The following is a 17,100-nucleotide window of genomic DNA, read 5'->3' on the forward strand; positions in this document are numbered from 1 at the left end:
CCAGATAAAACAGCTTTTTAAACCCGGAAGTATTGCCCTATGGCAAGCGGCTGCATGTCCGTGTCTGTTTTAAAGATCGCTCTGAATGGGATCTCTATGAAAAGTCCGTCACAAAAATGGAATTATCTCTGCTTTTTTTCTCAAAATGTGTTTTTTGCAGAAACCTACCCATATTCAAAAGCTGATTACAAAAGAACCACTGAAGGTAGGATGAAACGGTTTTTATTTGTTTGAAAGCAGAGGGTCTGTTCTTTCATTTGGTATATTGTATGTTTATATATTTAAAGAAAAACATTTTCTGGAAGGCATTAAACTTTGGTGAAAATCATGAAAAACGCTGGCGCTGGCTGGCAACTTTAAAAAAAAAAACGCTGGCAGTGAAAGAGCTAAAAAAAGTCACGTTGGTTCAATGTAATCATTTTATATGGAAATTTGACACGCAATTAAAATACAGTCAACTGATGAGGCATTTTTTTAGTGTAGAACCCACCTACACTTTTTACAGTGTACAGAATACATTCATATTCTTCTTATGTGTTGTTTATTAGTATTTTCCTAGATTGTCATTTATTGTACATTTATTTTCATTTTATTGTCTTTGTTATTTATATTTTTTTGGTAACACTTTACGATAAGGTTGTATTTGTTAAAAAGACATACTTATTTTGAAAATATGCAGATTTTCCAGCTCCCCTAGAGTTATACATTTGATTTTTACCGTTTTGAAATCCATTCAGCCGATCTTCGGGTCTGGCTGTACCACTTGTAACATGGCTGTAGCAACTTTGAATTTTCTGTCGGTCTAGGTACAGGTAACTACAGAAGAGTCAAGTTTTAAATAGGAAAAATATCGAAACTCTTTAGTTATTTTTTAGCATGATGCTAATGGTCTAATCAGATTCAATCGATTATGCTAAGCTATGCTAAAAGTGGTTCCACCAGACCCGTAGATCAGCATAATGAATTCCAAAACGGTAAAAATCAAATGTTTAACTCTAGGGGAGCTGGAAAATGACCATATTTTTTTTTAAATAAGTTTCCCTTTAACAGTAGCTGCATTAAGGGCTCTCTAAGCGAATCTGCGAGACGTTAGTTATTGTTGACGTTTGAACTGTTTTCAAACAGACGGAGCGTAGCTAACTCCTCCCCCTCCCCCTCCCTTCCGTGCTTTCATGAACACGCCCAACCCCCACCCCCAAATCCTTTTTGTCGTTTATTGGCTGGAATACTTTGTTTTGTTTTGTGCTGCTAGGTTTGGCCACTATGTTGATATTGCCGTTTGTGAAGCCTGGGCTGTCTACAGAGATCACTTTTTTTACAGTTTGATCAGCGGACAGGCAGCAAGCAGATAGTGAGGAGATGTTTCCGGTATGTAACAAAAAATGTTTTATGGTCTAAAACGCGTCAATTCGCTTAGAGTGCCTTTAACTAAAACTGAACAATATTCTGCATCACTTAATAATTTATTAATGTTATTAATGTTCATTTGAGCATTAACTAATACATATTTTACAACTAAAACTGTTCACATTAGTCAATGCACAATGAACTAACATGAACAACTGCATTAGCATAAACTAACAATTATATAGATGATGAAAAGCTACATTGCTAGTTCATGTAGCTAATGCAATAACAAATGTTAACAAATACAACCTTATTGTAAAGTGTTAAAGAAAGAAAGATCTTAACATTGAAAAAAGCAAACAATAAAAATAAATAAAAGCATTGCCCATTGCTGACAATGTTATCCTGGCATACAGTATAGTATACTGTATACTGCAATAGAATTCATCTGTCAACCTGAAATAACCGACCACCTCAATCACCTAATTTCTGATTGGCCAGACCAGGATCGACTGAAAACAGTGGATAACATTGTGATTTAATTATGTTCCTCTGACAGCAGAGAGTTGTGTGTCTGCCCAAATAACCCTTTTATTCGTTCTCTCTCCTCTTGTGCCTTTAAAGAAACCCCAGGAAAAAAGAAAGAAAGGTTAATAACAGCCCTTCCTGTGTCATATTCGACACGACCAGCCATTGGACTAATTATATTCATTATGGCCGCATAGATGTCTACTTATCCTTCTTAATGACAGACCACATAAAAAAGCTCTCTAAACACATATCTATTATTTAATCAAACTGTTCCCATTTGGTACAGGCAAAGCTTTATTTTTGGCCTGGGTGAATTCTCGGTGAACACGCCAAAGGCCGAGACAAGAGAAAGCAGGCCTTTAATTTGTAGCTTTGATTTGAATCGCCATTCAGATGACAGAAAGGTACAGTTTATTCTGACAATCAGAGCCGCTGAAGAGGAATAGATATTATTAAGGATTAGAGATGAGCTTTCCTGTGAAGATGAGACAAGCTATTTCCTTTGGTTCTCTTTATTCTCTCTGTGTGTGTCAAACTCTGCCGTAGACCAGAAGAGAGTAGGGAGCACACGTAGTGTCACGGCTTGTATTTACAGTAATGTCATTGACTCAAAGTTATATGTAATCCATGGCTTATTTTAAATAATAAGAGAATTATTATGAAGTGTATAACTAAGGTTTATCTGCTAGATGTGTTAACTACTTTTTCAACTTCCACTGTTTTTATCACAATTCAGAAGTGCTGTTGTAATGATTAAAATTATATAGGCCTATCTATTATCTTGCCTGAGAGAAAAATCTCACCAGAATTTTCTGTAGATGGCTCATGCCAAGATGAGTGATTTGATTGTTACTCAGTATCAGCGTTTTCAAACCAGTCTTCTGGAAGCTCAAAGCGTCGCAAATTTCCTCCAGACCTGAGGAGCAGATATACAGTACAGTGTGCAAAAGTCTTAGGCCACCATGCCACCATTAAATTAGTTGTCTTTGAAAAGGTATAATGACCAAATATTTATCAGTATCTTTATTCGAATGCAACAGGAAATATACAAGCAATTTCTATGCAGTGTAAAAAATAAACTGAGGTGTCAAATGTTTAATGTGCAAGTACACGTACTCTTTAACCACAAATACTCATATTTCACTGTCTTTGTAATGCACGCCCACGACTTTACGGCACGCGTTACGTTGTGACATTGAAAATATCATGCGTGGCGTAGGCGGAAGTCAAATTTTCTCCTCCAACTTCAAAATCGTATGACATTGTTGTTTTAGCTTTTATTTATTAATATATTTTTAAAGGGCATTGTCTTTGCACATTCAACTTGTAAACACTGGATCTGTACTTCAACCTATGCCAAGCGTGACTTTCCCAACGTCACTATGTAATGCATGAAGCATACCTGTCAACATTGGGATTTGAAAATAAGGGAAAATTTCCGAACCCTAAAGCTATGTTTATACTTGACGCGTCCACGGCACATTGGTGCGCGCGGCAAAAATGATGTCAACGTGGAGTGAGCGATCGTGCACGTTGGGTGCGCGAGACCACATTTCGCGTGGAGGTGTGCACGGCAATTTTTGTAACCACGCGCAGCTCCGCATCAAAAATGACCAAAACACAACTATAAACAAAGCTTAATAGCCCTCCACCCTGTAAAAAATTACTCTTACTTAGTATTTTTATCTTTTTTTTCAGTACAAATATCTAAAAAGTCTTAAATTAAGAGACTTTCTTGATGTGCAAAATGTCCTAAGAAAATAAGTCTAGTTTTTAGACAAAAAATTTAAATGTATGTGATTTTTTGGTTAAAACAGGCAAAAAATTTGAAAATATATGTTTTAAATAAGTTACTTTTTTCTTCAACACTTGCTTGTTTTAATCACAAATCCAGTCAACTTTGATATTTTTATTTTTTTTAAATCACACCCCTCGGCGCCACACTCATCTGCCCGCACATTCAAATGTGCAAGTTGGTGTATGCGGGCGTATGTGCATCCTCCACCAATCCTCGGGATTGGGAAGCTTTTTTCTTCTTGTTTCATTGGTGGGTGTCATTTGAGTGATGTAACAGATATACTGCCCCCTGCTTAGCCGTAGGTGAATTAAGCAAATATCAAATACAACTAAAGGGATTGCATTCAAACTGCAATTTGGACCTTCAACTGCTATACCCAAATGAAGTGCACTATATTGAGAAAAACCCTGGAATGTTTTCCTCAAAAACTGTGAGGGTTTTGTTGTGTTCTGTTGTGTTTTGTACTTTTATTTTGACACCCTGTTCTGTTCCGGCTTTTATTTTGAAATACCATCATGCCATGCTTCACTTCCCACTTCCTGTTTGTTAGTATAAAGCCACTTCCTTTTTTTCATGTCACTGATGATTATTACTTAGTATGTCCAGCCTGTTTACTTAGCCTGTCTGTTAACCTGTTTACCTGTATCTTGTTCTGTATCTGCCTGTTATTTGGATATTGTTTGTTTTGCTGCCTGCCCTGACCTTTTGCCTGTTATTGGATTACGTTTTGGATTGCCCCTTTTGGATGTGTTTGCTTGCCCTTTTGGGATTTACTTATTAAACCTCTGTTGCACATGGATTCTACTCTCCTTCGCTTTCTTCAAGCACCCCACATTACAAAAACCTTAATTTATTTTCGACTTGAGTGAAGAAAAACATCTTGGATGACGTGGGGGTGAGTAAATTATCATAAAACTTTAAAACTTTGCTAAAACAACAAAGATGGTGGTGGCCACAGTACTGAAGATGAGCTAAAACTCATGTTTCTTAACCACAAGAACCTTATTCAACCAAGCAGTGCAAAATATATTCATAAAAAGAATGGGAATATACCTGAATCAGTTATGGGATTGTTGCTTAGATCCAAGATCTTGAGAATGCTGTTGTATTTCAAGAGGTCACCAAGTTGCAAGGAGTCCTGGTACCCGTTGAAGTTGTTTTCACAGAGGTACAGCTCCTGCAAAGCAGTGTTCTTTTTGAGAGCACCGACTAAGGGAAGAATGCAGAAAGAGTTTCAGTAAACAGTGTTTTGTCAATGTCCAAGATGTCTTTGTGCCAAATAACTACGCTTTACGGCATACTAATATTCCAGGAATAAAGGAAAGTAGACAAGAATAGAATATAGAAGATTTCTGTGAATGCCCACAGCGGTTCTTCCAAATCCTAACAAAAGATTTTTACAAAATTGACAACTCTTAGGTTTTGAAAGACTAACACTATTATCATTTTTATTTACATCGCTGTGATTATCACGCTCGTCATTATAATAGTCAACATCATTATGTGTCCCTTTCTGGGACAGAGAAGCTTTCGTGGGCTTTTTGTCTGTGGCCTCACAGAGTTGTCTATCCGAATCAATGTGCCAGATTTGATCAGACCCTTTCGGTTGCATGCAGAATGCCAACATCGTCATCATACACAGTGGGAATCAAATAGGAGGATCGTTGAATCGATCGGAGGGACTCCACTGTGCGAGACGGCGAGTCCCGCAATCAGGGCCCCACCGATCAATAGCAATGATCAGAAGCTGGGCGTCCCGCTGAGAAGAATGAGGGGGCGGCCGAGTGGCCCCAAAATATCAAATGGATCCACATGCTACTTAAAGAGACAGAGCCGTGAACGCAGAAGATGTGCCACTCCACTACTCCATCTCATTTAAGGTCATTTCACTTGGGTTCTGCTAATGGTGCATGCCTACAACATCTTTTGGCTTTTTCCTTTGTCTCTGTTTTTGTTTCCAACATTAGTAAGATGACACAACAATAGTTGCCTTCAGTTCTTACACATTGTAAGGGCATGTTACTTTAAACGCATTACATTTTTTCATTACACACATGATACATATATACACATATATATAATGTGTGAAATGAAAACATGCCCTAACAATACATACATATATTATTTATTTTTAAAGGGCACCTGACTTCATCTTTGCACGTTCGAATTGTAATATTATATATAAATTTTATTATAATATATTATAATATACAGTATATATATATATATATATATATATATATATATATATATATATATACTGTGAACACATTACATTTTACATATATATTTACTTTAAAGATGATAAATGGACAAAGCCTGCTTAATTTACTGTAGCATGCAACACTATGAGCATGTGCACTGTCCGAAAAAATCTACAAAAGCTGTCACTGGGATGATACCCTTCCTAAGATGTCCTAATATGTACTAAATTATTTATGTACATACAACATAATGCACCAATATGTTATTTTTTTTTAGGTACCTTATTCTGAGCTTTTCACAATTGTATTTTTGTGTAAATGTAAAAATTCAATATACATGTTACTTATTTAAAAGTCATTGAGGAATATCTTATGTATTTATGAAAACTATGTGATCACTAAATGCAAATTATTTGTAAAAAATCATTTAAAACTTGGCTTGTGTTAAAATATTTTCTATTGTGGTCCTGTAGCTCAACTGGTAAAGCATTGCATTAGCAGTGCAATAGTCCCGAGTCGATTCATGTGAATCACATCTGCCCAATGCAAATGTAATGTTTGTTATTACATCTTGGTATCTACTGTATGGTTATCTAATGACAGCATCCTTCACAGTTTTGAAGGACCATCACTTTGCATAAGCTCAATCTATAGTCTTTTTTTAGAAGGCAAGCTCTACACTGCCATGATAGGCTCAGTCTCACAGTGAGCTGGCCGGAGTGTCCTGAGCGGATCGGTGCAGCAATGTGTAAAGTGACAGCAAGAAGATTAGGACATCTAATCCAAGCCCGGTCCGGCTGTTAAGGTCACTGGGCCAAAATCTGCCACTCCTTCCCTTGTCCTGCTTCATCTGTTCCTGCTGGCCGGGGCCGCTCATGGAGAACGCTTGTTTTAAACACATGCTTTCTGTACTTTTGGACTGGCATATTGCAGTATTCACACTAGAGTCAGTGAGGCAAGTCAGATTTTAGCACTTGTTAAAAAAGTAAAATCTTTGTGAACATTAGGTGTGATTTTTTTAAGATAACATGCCTTTGGGATGCTATTGTATGGTGTGCCAGCAGGTTTTTTAAAATTCTGCTTGGAGTTGAAATGCTTATGCAGTGGCAACACTAGCTTCATCAAACCAAATGTCACAATAAAACATTTGGTCCTCCATAATTAAGTATTTTAAATATTAGCACAGATCTGATGCATCTGACAGATTTTGCATGATTTTTCCACCTGATCAAAGGCAACTATAGTTGTTGAATGCTATGAGACTGTTCCTATCTATTTTAGGGTGACTGCAGATGTTTCAAAAACAACAAGATTAGTGCTTAAAAAATAAAGTGGAATATGATGGTCATTAAACGAGAAATATACTTTAAACTTAACTGTATTATAGATTAAAGATTTATAGTGGAGAGCAACCACAGAAAAAAGTATCCGGTAATGCAGTTGACCTCATTTCCCACAATGCATCTGCTAACATCATTAGCATTTCACAGCACCGGGTCATATTCTCTAGCCATGAGCACCCAAACTTTTTTCCTGTGTTAACTTGCATGCACTTGGAGTGGGTGCCGTGTGCTGGGCATACCAAGTGTGAAGAGAGGTTTGCCGCTCAGGCGAGTGTTTTCAAGGTGTAGCACTGTCAGCCTGCTGGTGAGAAGGGCTTTTGACAAGGTCTGTGCAGCATAGTCCACCATGGGCATGTTGCAAGCATCCAGCCTCCACAGGCATCCACTCTGAAGAGACCAGACAGCAAGCCATCAGAAACAGAGAGAGATAGAGAAAGAAAGAAAGGCCCTATTCTGCCCTCAGTGCGGACCGTCCTCACTGTCTCATCAAAAACCGCCCTGTCTTAAAAAGGAGAAACGTCAAAACTGGAAAAACAATCCTGACGCGAGGTTCCTGCAAGATCTGCGGGCCATTCCTGAGTTTCATCCTTTAGTCCACCACTTCAAAAGTGTCCAGATTTTTTCTTCTTTCCCTTTCTTGGGTTTTTGATTGATCTCGTATAATACCGCCTGAGAGCGTGCCTTTGGTTTTACCATTGAAGTCACCGTGAGGTGATGTGGTCTTTCATCTACAGTTCTTGTTAAATGAACATATATTGTCAGGAATTTAAGCGGACTATAATAATATCTATTAAAATCAAAGTGTGAACATGGCGTCATTTAGCAGTGTGGACGTTTTCACTGTATCTTTGATGCTCAATAATTTAATCTAAATAGCACTATGAGATAGCGGTTTGTACTCCATGCTGTTCTTGCTAAATAAAAGGTAAAAACACAAAAAGAGCAGCAGATAGTATATTCCAACTGAATTAGGGCCCAGACTGTTGGGCAGTACAGTAGGATTATGGGCTCTATCATACACCCGGCGCAATGCAGCGCAATACGCGACGGAAGTGTCTTTTGCTAGTTTCAACCCAGCGCAATTATTATTTTCACGTTTAATGCCACGTTGTTAAATAGCAAATGCATTTGCGCCCAATTTGTGCCCATGGGCATTCTGGTCTGAAAACGAGGTGTGTTTAGACGCATTGTTGGTGCGTTGCTATTTTGAGGCAACTAAAATAGACTACACCATTGACCAACAAAAACCTGGTCTAAAGTCTAAAGTCAATGGCGCAATATGTTTTTTTTTGTTATTTAAAGAGCACGTTAGTAATAAATGCCTATAAACGGGACAACAACGCGGGTTTGCTTATCACATACATGAATGCGCAGCAGCACAAAAACGCTTTTAAAAATGAAAGATTAAAAGATTGAAATGTAAAAGATTATTATTGAGTCTCTTGGACATAAATAAGGACCGATTATGAGACGTTAGAAGGCGTAAAGAGCTGCTTCATCTGTAGCCTGGTAAGTATATAAATGCTTTGCTTTAAACAAATGGATCTATTTTTAAATGTTTTTTAAATGCTACCCTATGGATTTATTGTATATGATGACTCTGTACCTGTGGATATGATGAGATGAGAAACATTTTAAGTAATGCTTTGTAAAAAACCCATGGGGTTATCCGAGTGCTGAAATGCTTCGGCTCTCCGCACGTTTGTAAATTCTCTTGTTTGTATTTTTATAGTACAAACCTTTTCTTGCATATTTGCAAATTATTTTATGAGATTACAATGATTATGTAGGATATCAATACATGTACAGCAATTAAAAGCCTGCTATTTGTACTTCTATGACTGAAAGAAAAAGGCTTTTAAAGGTTTTAATTATCAATAAAAATGAAAACAACTGAATTTTTAAACTGGGGGTCTTCTTCCTCTGCTTAGTTTTTAAGTTTACAAAGTCGGTCATCTAAATACGGATAAGACATAGCGCCAGTGCAACTGGCTTTTAAAGGGGATGAGAGATAAGATGTGTTTGCACGTTACGCCCAAAACACACCCATTACTCATTAGGAGAATATGAACAACCCTTTTCGCACAAACCATTTTTCCCGTCATTAAATTAGCAAAAGTGGCTTGCGACATGCCCATTTAGACCGTGCGCTGTGATGGTTAAAATAGGGCCCAAAATGTGCAAACAGCGTGGACATATTCAAACTCTACCTGTTTGAGAAGGTGTGACAGTGACAGCCAACCCGAGAACCCCAAGCCTGAATTTGAGGACACATCAAGGTGTGTTGCAGAGCCATAGTAGAGAAACATATCCAGCAAGGATGACGCTCCCTTGAGAAAGAAATCAATATTAATACATGAAGAGAACTTTAAATCAATTATATACTGAAACGATTTTGATCAAAATACATGCTATAGGTATCATTATATACAAAGGCACTATAAGTCTATTTCTTTTTGATGTCGATTTGGAGTTTTACATTTAAATGTTCATCACAAACGTGCACTTACATTTTCTTCCAGCTCAGCCCCCCGCAGACTGATAAAATCAAATTGCACTGATTTTAGGATCTCTTCGAGAGACTCACAGGAGCAATAATCTAACCGTTCACCTGGAAAAGCAATCAAAATTGAGATACCACACTTTACACTTTGGGTGCCCCTTACTCGACCGAGTGTCAAAGTGCTGCAACAAATTTTTTCGCATAGCGCTACACCACAAAACACCAACATTATTAGACACATGATGCGATCCCCTCCCTTCTGAGGGGGAGACAATCAAAGCGCCACTGATTATGCGGGAACAGATGACTTTTAAACAAAGCCCTGAGAAATACTTTGATGGCCACAGCAGTCCGTCTATATTAGATACGCGTTGCACAGCCCCCCTTCCCCTCATAAACTCTTATCTTCCTGGTCGGGGGGATGCCAGATCGCTCAAGGCTGCATGTTGGGGAGATAATAATTTATTCATCATTAGCATAATCATTTGTAATTTTTTTTAACAATAATCACTTAACTGTACCATAGGAAGGGGGAGATCAGAAATCCCATTTTTCTAATCCCCTCTGCCATGTGCAGATAATGGCACAGAGACTAGGAGTTAGATGTCATCAGTGCGTGACAGGGCCCGTACACGCTGACCCGCGCTTCAATCTCACTCTCGCTGGTATCAATAACTGCTGTTCCAGTCATCAAAGGGACAGCGGTTTAATCCCAAACTAATGCCCTTCAGCATCGCAATGTACATTTCAATTAACATGCTTGTCAAAGTTCTGATCTTATCAAAGTGTAGTAGCTCGGAAAAGTACGCCTGTGTCTGGGTCGATCCACACTTCAGGGATAACTGAATTTAAGCTACTTAAATTCTTTCAGGGCTAAACAACTATAAAATCAGTCTAAAATAATAATTCAGAGGCAGAACATAGATCAGTATATTACAAGAGCAAAAATTAATTGCAACAGTTAGTTACAGCACACTGACCTATAAAGCAACTTGTAGTTTTTACTACACGATAAACTGTTAAAACAAACTATTCATAGTTAACTTTCTTGTTTAATGTGTGAAACCATTATTGTTTCATAATGTGTAATACTTTAAAGGCGGAGTCCATGATGTTTGAAAGCCAATGTTGATATTTGAAATCACCTAAACAAACACGCCCCTACCCCAATAGAATCTGGACCTTCTGTTGATAGACCCACCCCACACATACGCAACCCGGCATTTGATTTGATTGGCTATAAGTGTGTTTTGGTAGTCGGCCCGTCTCCTTTTCCAAAGCGTTTTTCAAACATCGTGGACTCCGCCTTTAATAATTAGATTAATAATACATCATTTTTAGATGATTTTGAAAGTTCATTATAACACAAACATGACATAGAAGTAAGCAGGTCCATACTCTCAGAAAGAAAGGCACAAAAAGCTCCAAAAGTTGTCACTGGGGCAGTACCCTCTTAAAAAGTATCCCTACCAAAATGTTACATATTAGGACCTTTTTAAAAGGTACCGTCCCAGTGACCTTCGTCCCAAGGTCGAAGTGCTGCAAACTAACTGCTCTTCCGCCAAACAATATAGATCTCATTTTTATCAGCTTAAAAAATCAACACGTTACTTTTGTGCCACCATACTTGCTGGTGTAACTACTCATGCAACAGTCTTTAAATAAGGAAAATATAGAATTGTTTGGTGGCTTCTAAATGCATCCCTGTTTGGATCCTAAGGAATGAATGGGGCTAGGCTAAATGCTAACACATTCACGACGCGCTGTACAAAGATTAAGTGCACGCATTGATAAAAGATAGGTATGTATTAATTTATCTAAGTTGAGGTAATATCATAGTAAAATATTGAAAAACAGTGTTGTGTTCCTTTAAGCAGAGGTGCCCAAACTAGGGCCCGCAATGATCTTTAATTTGGTCCGTAATGCCACGTGAGATAAGGAAAAAGGATAAACCTCATTGAAGCAAATGTTCATATTTTCTAAAATGTTTTTTTTTTAATTTGTACATTACAAAACTGTAAATTGAAATGCAAGGAATTAAAGTTAATTCTTTTTTTTAAGTACATGCAGACTTGAAGGTGTATCACGAAAACTCAACGAACTTGGGTACTATAGGCTAATAATGGAGAGATCGAGGCAGTGGCACACAGACAAAAGGAAATTTAAAAATGATTGGCAAAATGATTTGTTTTTTACAACAGTTACCTTTAACTGCATTACTTATGCATAAACAGAGTAATTTTTGCTTATTTACTTTTTAAATATTAGAAAATTATAAATTAGGAGAATCAGGCGAACTTTAATTTTAAATATAACACAGCAAAATTTACTTTCAGCCCACAGCCCTCAGTCAGGTTAGATTTTTGGCCCTTGGTAAGAAAAAGTTTGGGCACCCCTGTCTTAAAGGATTGTCGACATCTTACTCGAGATAGTTTGCTGGTTGTCTTTAGCTAGTCCAATACAATCTCATGGATTAGTTTGTATGAATTCGTATGACCACATTTGTAAGTTTTTGTACGATTTGCTTTTGCCCCTTTGACGCTAGGGGGTTAGGGGTGGGGTTTCAGTATAGTTTAGCATTTTTGTATGATTCATACGAATTAGCCAACTCATCAAATACATACAAATTCCCACTAGATGAGGCTGGCTGGTCAAGAGAAATTATAAAAATAGTAAACAGAAAATGATTGCCCTTACCTGATAGGTCAAGACACCTGGCTCGGTCAGTAACACAGTTTATTTGCTGCATGTGAGAGAGAGCAAGAAAGAGACTTTGTAAATCAAGATCAAAACCAACAGACATCTCTAACAAACACACAAGCTGGTAGGTAAATAAATGAATTCCAGTCGTTTCCAGTAACGGCATATTCACACTGAGTGAATTATGAATTTCTGTCATGTTTATGACAGCTCACACAGGTTTCATTTTACCAGATCGTTCAAAGTGAGAATATCACTGCCTTTATCATTGACATAAAAGTGTCAAAACATAAAGACGCAATGGTCTTCATTCAGTGAACAATGCAAATCCAGTACCTATAAAATAAGTGTCTATTTACAGAGTCTCTGACAAAATTTTCATTAATATGAGTAACCACTATACCATTAATGTAACCGCAAACCAATCCCAATCTAATGCCTTTCCGCATTTAACATTGAAAAACACACTGCAAAAAAGAAAAAAAATTGGTTTCAATGTCATTTTGCAAATGCACTATTTGCAACCAGATGTTTTAAGTGGCCCGTAGTTATAGAGGGACTCACAACAACCCCAATGGTCTTGAGCAATGGAGGTCATTAGTGCAGCAATGCCTATTTAGCAAAGCCAGTCTAATGGAGATTGCCTGCAACAAACTAATTAACAATAACTTGTAATTTTTGTATTACGTATAACATCGACATGGTCCATTTAATGTAAATTGTTAGCCTAACAATACACCTTAAACCAACTGCAATAATCAGTATTTCAAAGTGACAACCAACAGTTTACCTTGATTTTCAAGTACGTCACAGCAAATATAATTTCAGCTCAATCTGGCAATCTTAGCCGCTAGACTGTAGCTAGCAGATGGCAGTTAGCATCTATCAAGCAACGGACTGATGAAGTCCCTCAGTCAACCTGCTGTAAACATGAACAGGACGTCATATGGGATTTTGTGTTTAGAGCAAAACAAATTAAGCATTTCAATGTGCGAACACTCTCACGGTTTAATATTATTCTCAAAGAAAGTCTCGACAAAGATGACTTAGGGCCATGGATTTGTACCTCTCCTTTTTTTGTTTGATGTTTTCCATCTTAATAAATGTGGAAACTTCTGAAGCCGTTCGCAGCTAAGCAATGTTCTGTGCTGTGTATTGAGGAAAATGAAATGACAAAGTACAAAATGTATTGATGTGCCAGGTGGGAGAGGACAAAATGAAGTGATAAAAAGAGAGCTTCGCTTCCTCCAGGCAGAACGGGACACAGCTTATAAACTTGACTTCCACAGGCACCATCTCAAGTGCATTTGCCATTCTTCGTATAAAAACTCCTGGAGACCAACTCCAGCACTCGGCAGTCTGGGTGGCTTTGTATTTGCAACCATATATTTCTCATTTAATTAGTTGAAAAAATTATTCCGAAACATTTTATACAGTAAAAGCTCTCAGGGTTTAAAATCGCCTGCACATTTTCCTTTCAGCATCTTTTCTGCAATAAAGGATAAATTATTTAAAATAACACGACCTTTTATCTCGCACCCTTTGAAGGCGGCAAATTAAAAATGTAAATTGGGATCTAATTAATATGCAAATATATTCATTCCCAGTTAACAATTAGCAATTAAACCTGCAGTGTCTAGAAAGAGCACAGACAAAATTAATAACTTAATTTATCATTAACAAAATGAAAATGTACACAATTTTTGTTGATATTATTTTTTACAGTTTTTACTTTTAATAGTACAGTTGGTTGGTGGATGTCACAGGAAAAATTATAAATAACAGCCCAAACAAACACGTGGCTACATGGATAATGAGATAATGACTAAAAGACTGGCTCACCGGACAGCTGGGGAATGAACATACATTCGCATTTCATGCCGTAAATAAAGAGATCATCCCATACCCATGCAGTCTAAAGGGTGCAGTGGACATTAAAGATATAAAAAGTTATTTATATATGTTTTGATATGAGAGATTATTAAATTTTACTCCATATAGGAGTAGGACCGTTACTTCACATTAGACACTCTTTTTAATAAATATTGAACGCTGAGAAGTTGTGGATGCATGGATGTTTTAGGAGAGCACCGTGTTGCTGAATATATCTTATGGGAGGATGGTTCACTCTGAAATACAAACTTCTCACAAAATCTATGCCTTATCCTGCAGGGAGGTGTGAAATGCCGAAACGTTTGATGGGGCTTCTGAGGCAAGCGCTCATACGGTATGGGTTTAAGTCTTTTCTTTTTGCGACGTCCTGTTAGGATGTAGGATTTGCACTTCAATGGCGGTGACACTTCTTCAACAAACGTTACATTTACAAGCCCCTGGGATAATAACTTGTATCAAGAACTTTCTGTGTGTTCCATGACTAAAAAACAAGAGTGGACGTTGAAATCTCGCAAAAAGGAAAACTCCAAAACTGAGCAATGCTAAACAAAAAAAAGTGATGATAATAGTTGAAGCATTTAGCCTGGGATGAATTGCAGGGGCCTGGGGTCCTTCACTTTGTTTGTTTACCATTTCTGTGAAGACTTAACCAAAAGCGAAACTGTATTTGCCCCTTTAAAAAATTTCAAAGAAAAAGAAAGCCCCCCGGGTACAATAAAAGGCTTTAAATATTTTTCAACAGCTGTCCTCGAGGGACCGTCCTGCCTGGAAAAAAATACCTAATTTGATAAATATGCTCTTTAAGATGCGAATTTCATTTAGCATTCGCTTATTAGAAATTCACATGCAGTCCTCGACTAAATATCCTTCCTTTTAGCTGCTGCTTAACCGTACATATTTCACTCTTTTAGAGAGACCACCTACATTCCTTTCAAACGCAGTCGGGTTCATTAGCAGCGAGGAGATAATGCCGAGAGTGTGTTTAATGTAAGCACTGCTAAGTCTCTAATTTTCCACAAATAATTCTCCTTGATCTAATCGTAAATTTATGCAGAAGAGAAACTGATGCTCTTAACGTCGCTGGTCAAAATAAAATAAATGCAGAGCTTGAATTATGCATGCATGTGTGTTTTTGCGCGTGCCTGAGTGTATTTGACTCTCATTCCCTTTCATTTACCTATTTGTTATTGTATTGCTTTCCTAGTTCAATAAAGTACGGGTGGCTAATTAACCTGCTCCCTAAGACGGATTAAAATGTTTTCTTTTCAACTTCTTTTCATCATTTTCTTCTTTTCATTTCAAAGTTATTTTCACAAAACAATGTTTTCATTACACATAGCAATCTCAAACCAAATCTTCTGCATAAATAAGCTAATATTAGGAAGAAATCAAAGCGAGAGGTGTGCTGTGTGTTTTAATCACTGATTTCTATATAATACTGGATTGCTGCTGAATTTTAAAATAATAGCAGGTGAAGCCACTGGGCAAACCATACAGATATCTGTTGCATATTAATAAGAAAGTTTTAAGGACAATTTTTATTTCTCATTTCTAATGTTTATTGTCAATAAATAATCAATTATGTGTGGGACCCTGCAGCGACACAAGCAGACCTTACATATAAAACTGTGAATATCAATATGGTTAAATGTTATGATGTCATCAGCAATCCAGTTCTTAGGGGTTGTGCACACCAAAACTTTTAAACGCGGCTGAAAACGCCCGGAGGATGCCGAATGTCATCTGTTTTTTCAGCTGAGCGCCAGATTTCTTCAGCCAAGTGCTTTGGTAGCTGTGATTCTTGAGCTGTGAGTCGATTGGTTGTTGTGATACTTGTTCCGCCCCTCCTCCACCGTGATTGGACGGTCGTGTGAGAACTGACTCAGGCTTGAGTGTAGAAACCGCCGAGCGCTGGCTTTCAGTGCGGAAAAAAACGCAGTGCTTCCATTGGAAACAATTGAAAATATGCGCTGGGCGGCCGCAGGCATAAAAGCTCTGGTGTGAACACCCCCTTATAGATCATTGGTTTTAATGCATGCTTCTCCACTGTACCTTTAATTGATCGAGGGCTTTTGGGTTTGGTGGCACGTTGTGTTTTTCACAGCTCTGCATATAGGCCAGAATTACATCTGTCAAAGTAAGGCTCTCAGCTAAAACAGAACAAATATTACCATCAGATACAGTATTAAAGCCATATTTACAATTTTATTTGTTATAAGAAATTGTTCGACAACTGAACTAGTTCCTTGCATACAACCTTAAAAGTAACACATGTGCATGGCTTTATTTTATAAACTAACTATAATTTAATCTAAACTGTGTGAATACGAAAGATCTTCTTTATGGTTACATGGATTTCAAACTATTTTAAAACATAACATTGTTCCTTGATATTTGTTACTGTAACTTAAATGAATAAACAAAAAAACAAAATGACACCAGCATAACATTGCAGGTTACACCAGCTCACCTCCTCGAAGCTCAACCTCACTTTCCACAAAAGCCGACACCATCTCCTCATCTGGGGGAAATGATACGCGTTTTTCTCTACACTGCTTCATAGACAGAGATGCTGCCTCTTCATCTGAGTGCCCTGTCATACTTTTGCTTTAAGTGATGTTACAAAGTTGATCAACCAAAATGTCCATAAATACAGAGCTCTGATCTGAACTGGTCCATTGGGCTTCCTACGGTGTAAGAGACAAGCCATTAGATCCTCTGAGCTGTCATTCGTCCCTGAACATCCATCATTTCTACAGATACTCTAATCAGTTCTTGATT

The 17,100-nt window shown here is 37.5% G+C and overlaps 1 protein-coding gene across 1 annotated transcript in view; it reads right to left on the reverse strand.

Moving 5' to 3' along the window:
- The window catches only part of LOC135737656 (protein phosphatase 1 regulatory subunit 37), a 66,559-nt gene extending 49,589 nt beyond the window's left edge, over window positions 1–16,970 (reverse strand). Inside the window, exons 1-8 of the mRNA XM_065255464.2 lie at window positions 16,790–16,970; window positions 16,372–16,469; window positions 12,424–12,469; window positions 9,734–9,834; window positions 9,434–9,553; window positions 7,463–7,610; window positions 4,730–4,885; window positions 2,682–2,794 (exon numbers count right to left, since the gene is read on the reverse strand). Of these exons, the coding sequence (XP_065111536.1) occupies window positions 2,682–2,794; window positions 4,730–4,885; window positions 7,463–7,610; window positions 9,434–9,553; window positions 9,734–9,834; window positions 12,424–12,469; window positions 16,372–16,469; window positions 16,790–16,919 (912 nt within the window). The 5' untranslated portion in view covers window positions 16,920–16,970. The remainder of the gene's footprint in view (window positions 1–2,681; window positions 2,795–4,729; window positions 4,886–7,462; window positions 7,611–9,433; window positions 9,554–9,733; window positions 9,835–12,423; window positions 12,470–16,371; window positions 16,470–16,789) is intronic.
- Window positions 16,971–17,100: the final 130 nt, after the last annotated feature.

Source organism: Paramisgurnus dabryanus, chromosome 17 (genome assembly GCF_030506205.2).
Source record: "Paramisgurnus dabryanus chromosome 17, PD_genome_1.1, whole genome shotgun sequence".
Classification (NCBI taxonomy): Eukaryota; Metazoa; Chordata; class Actinopteri; order Cypriniformes; family Cobitidae; genus Paramisgurnus; species Paramisgurnus dabryanus.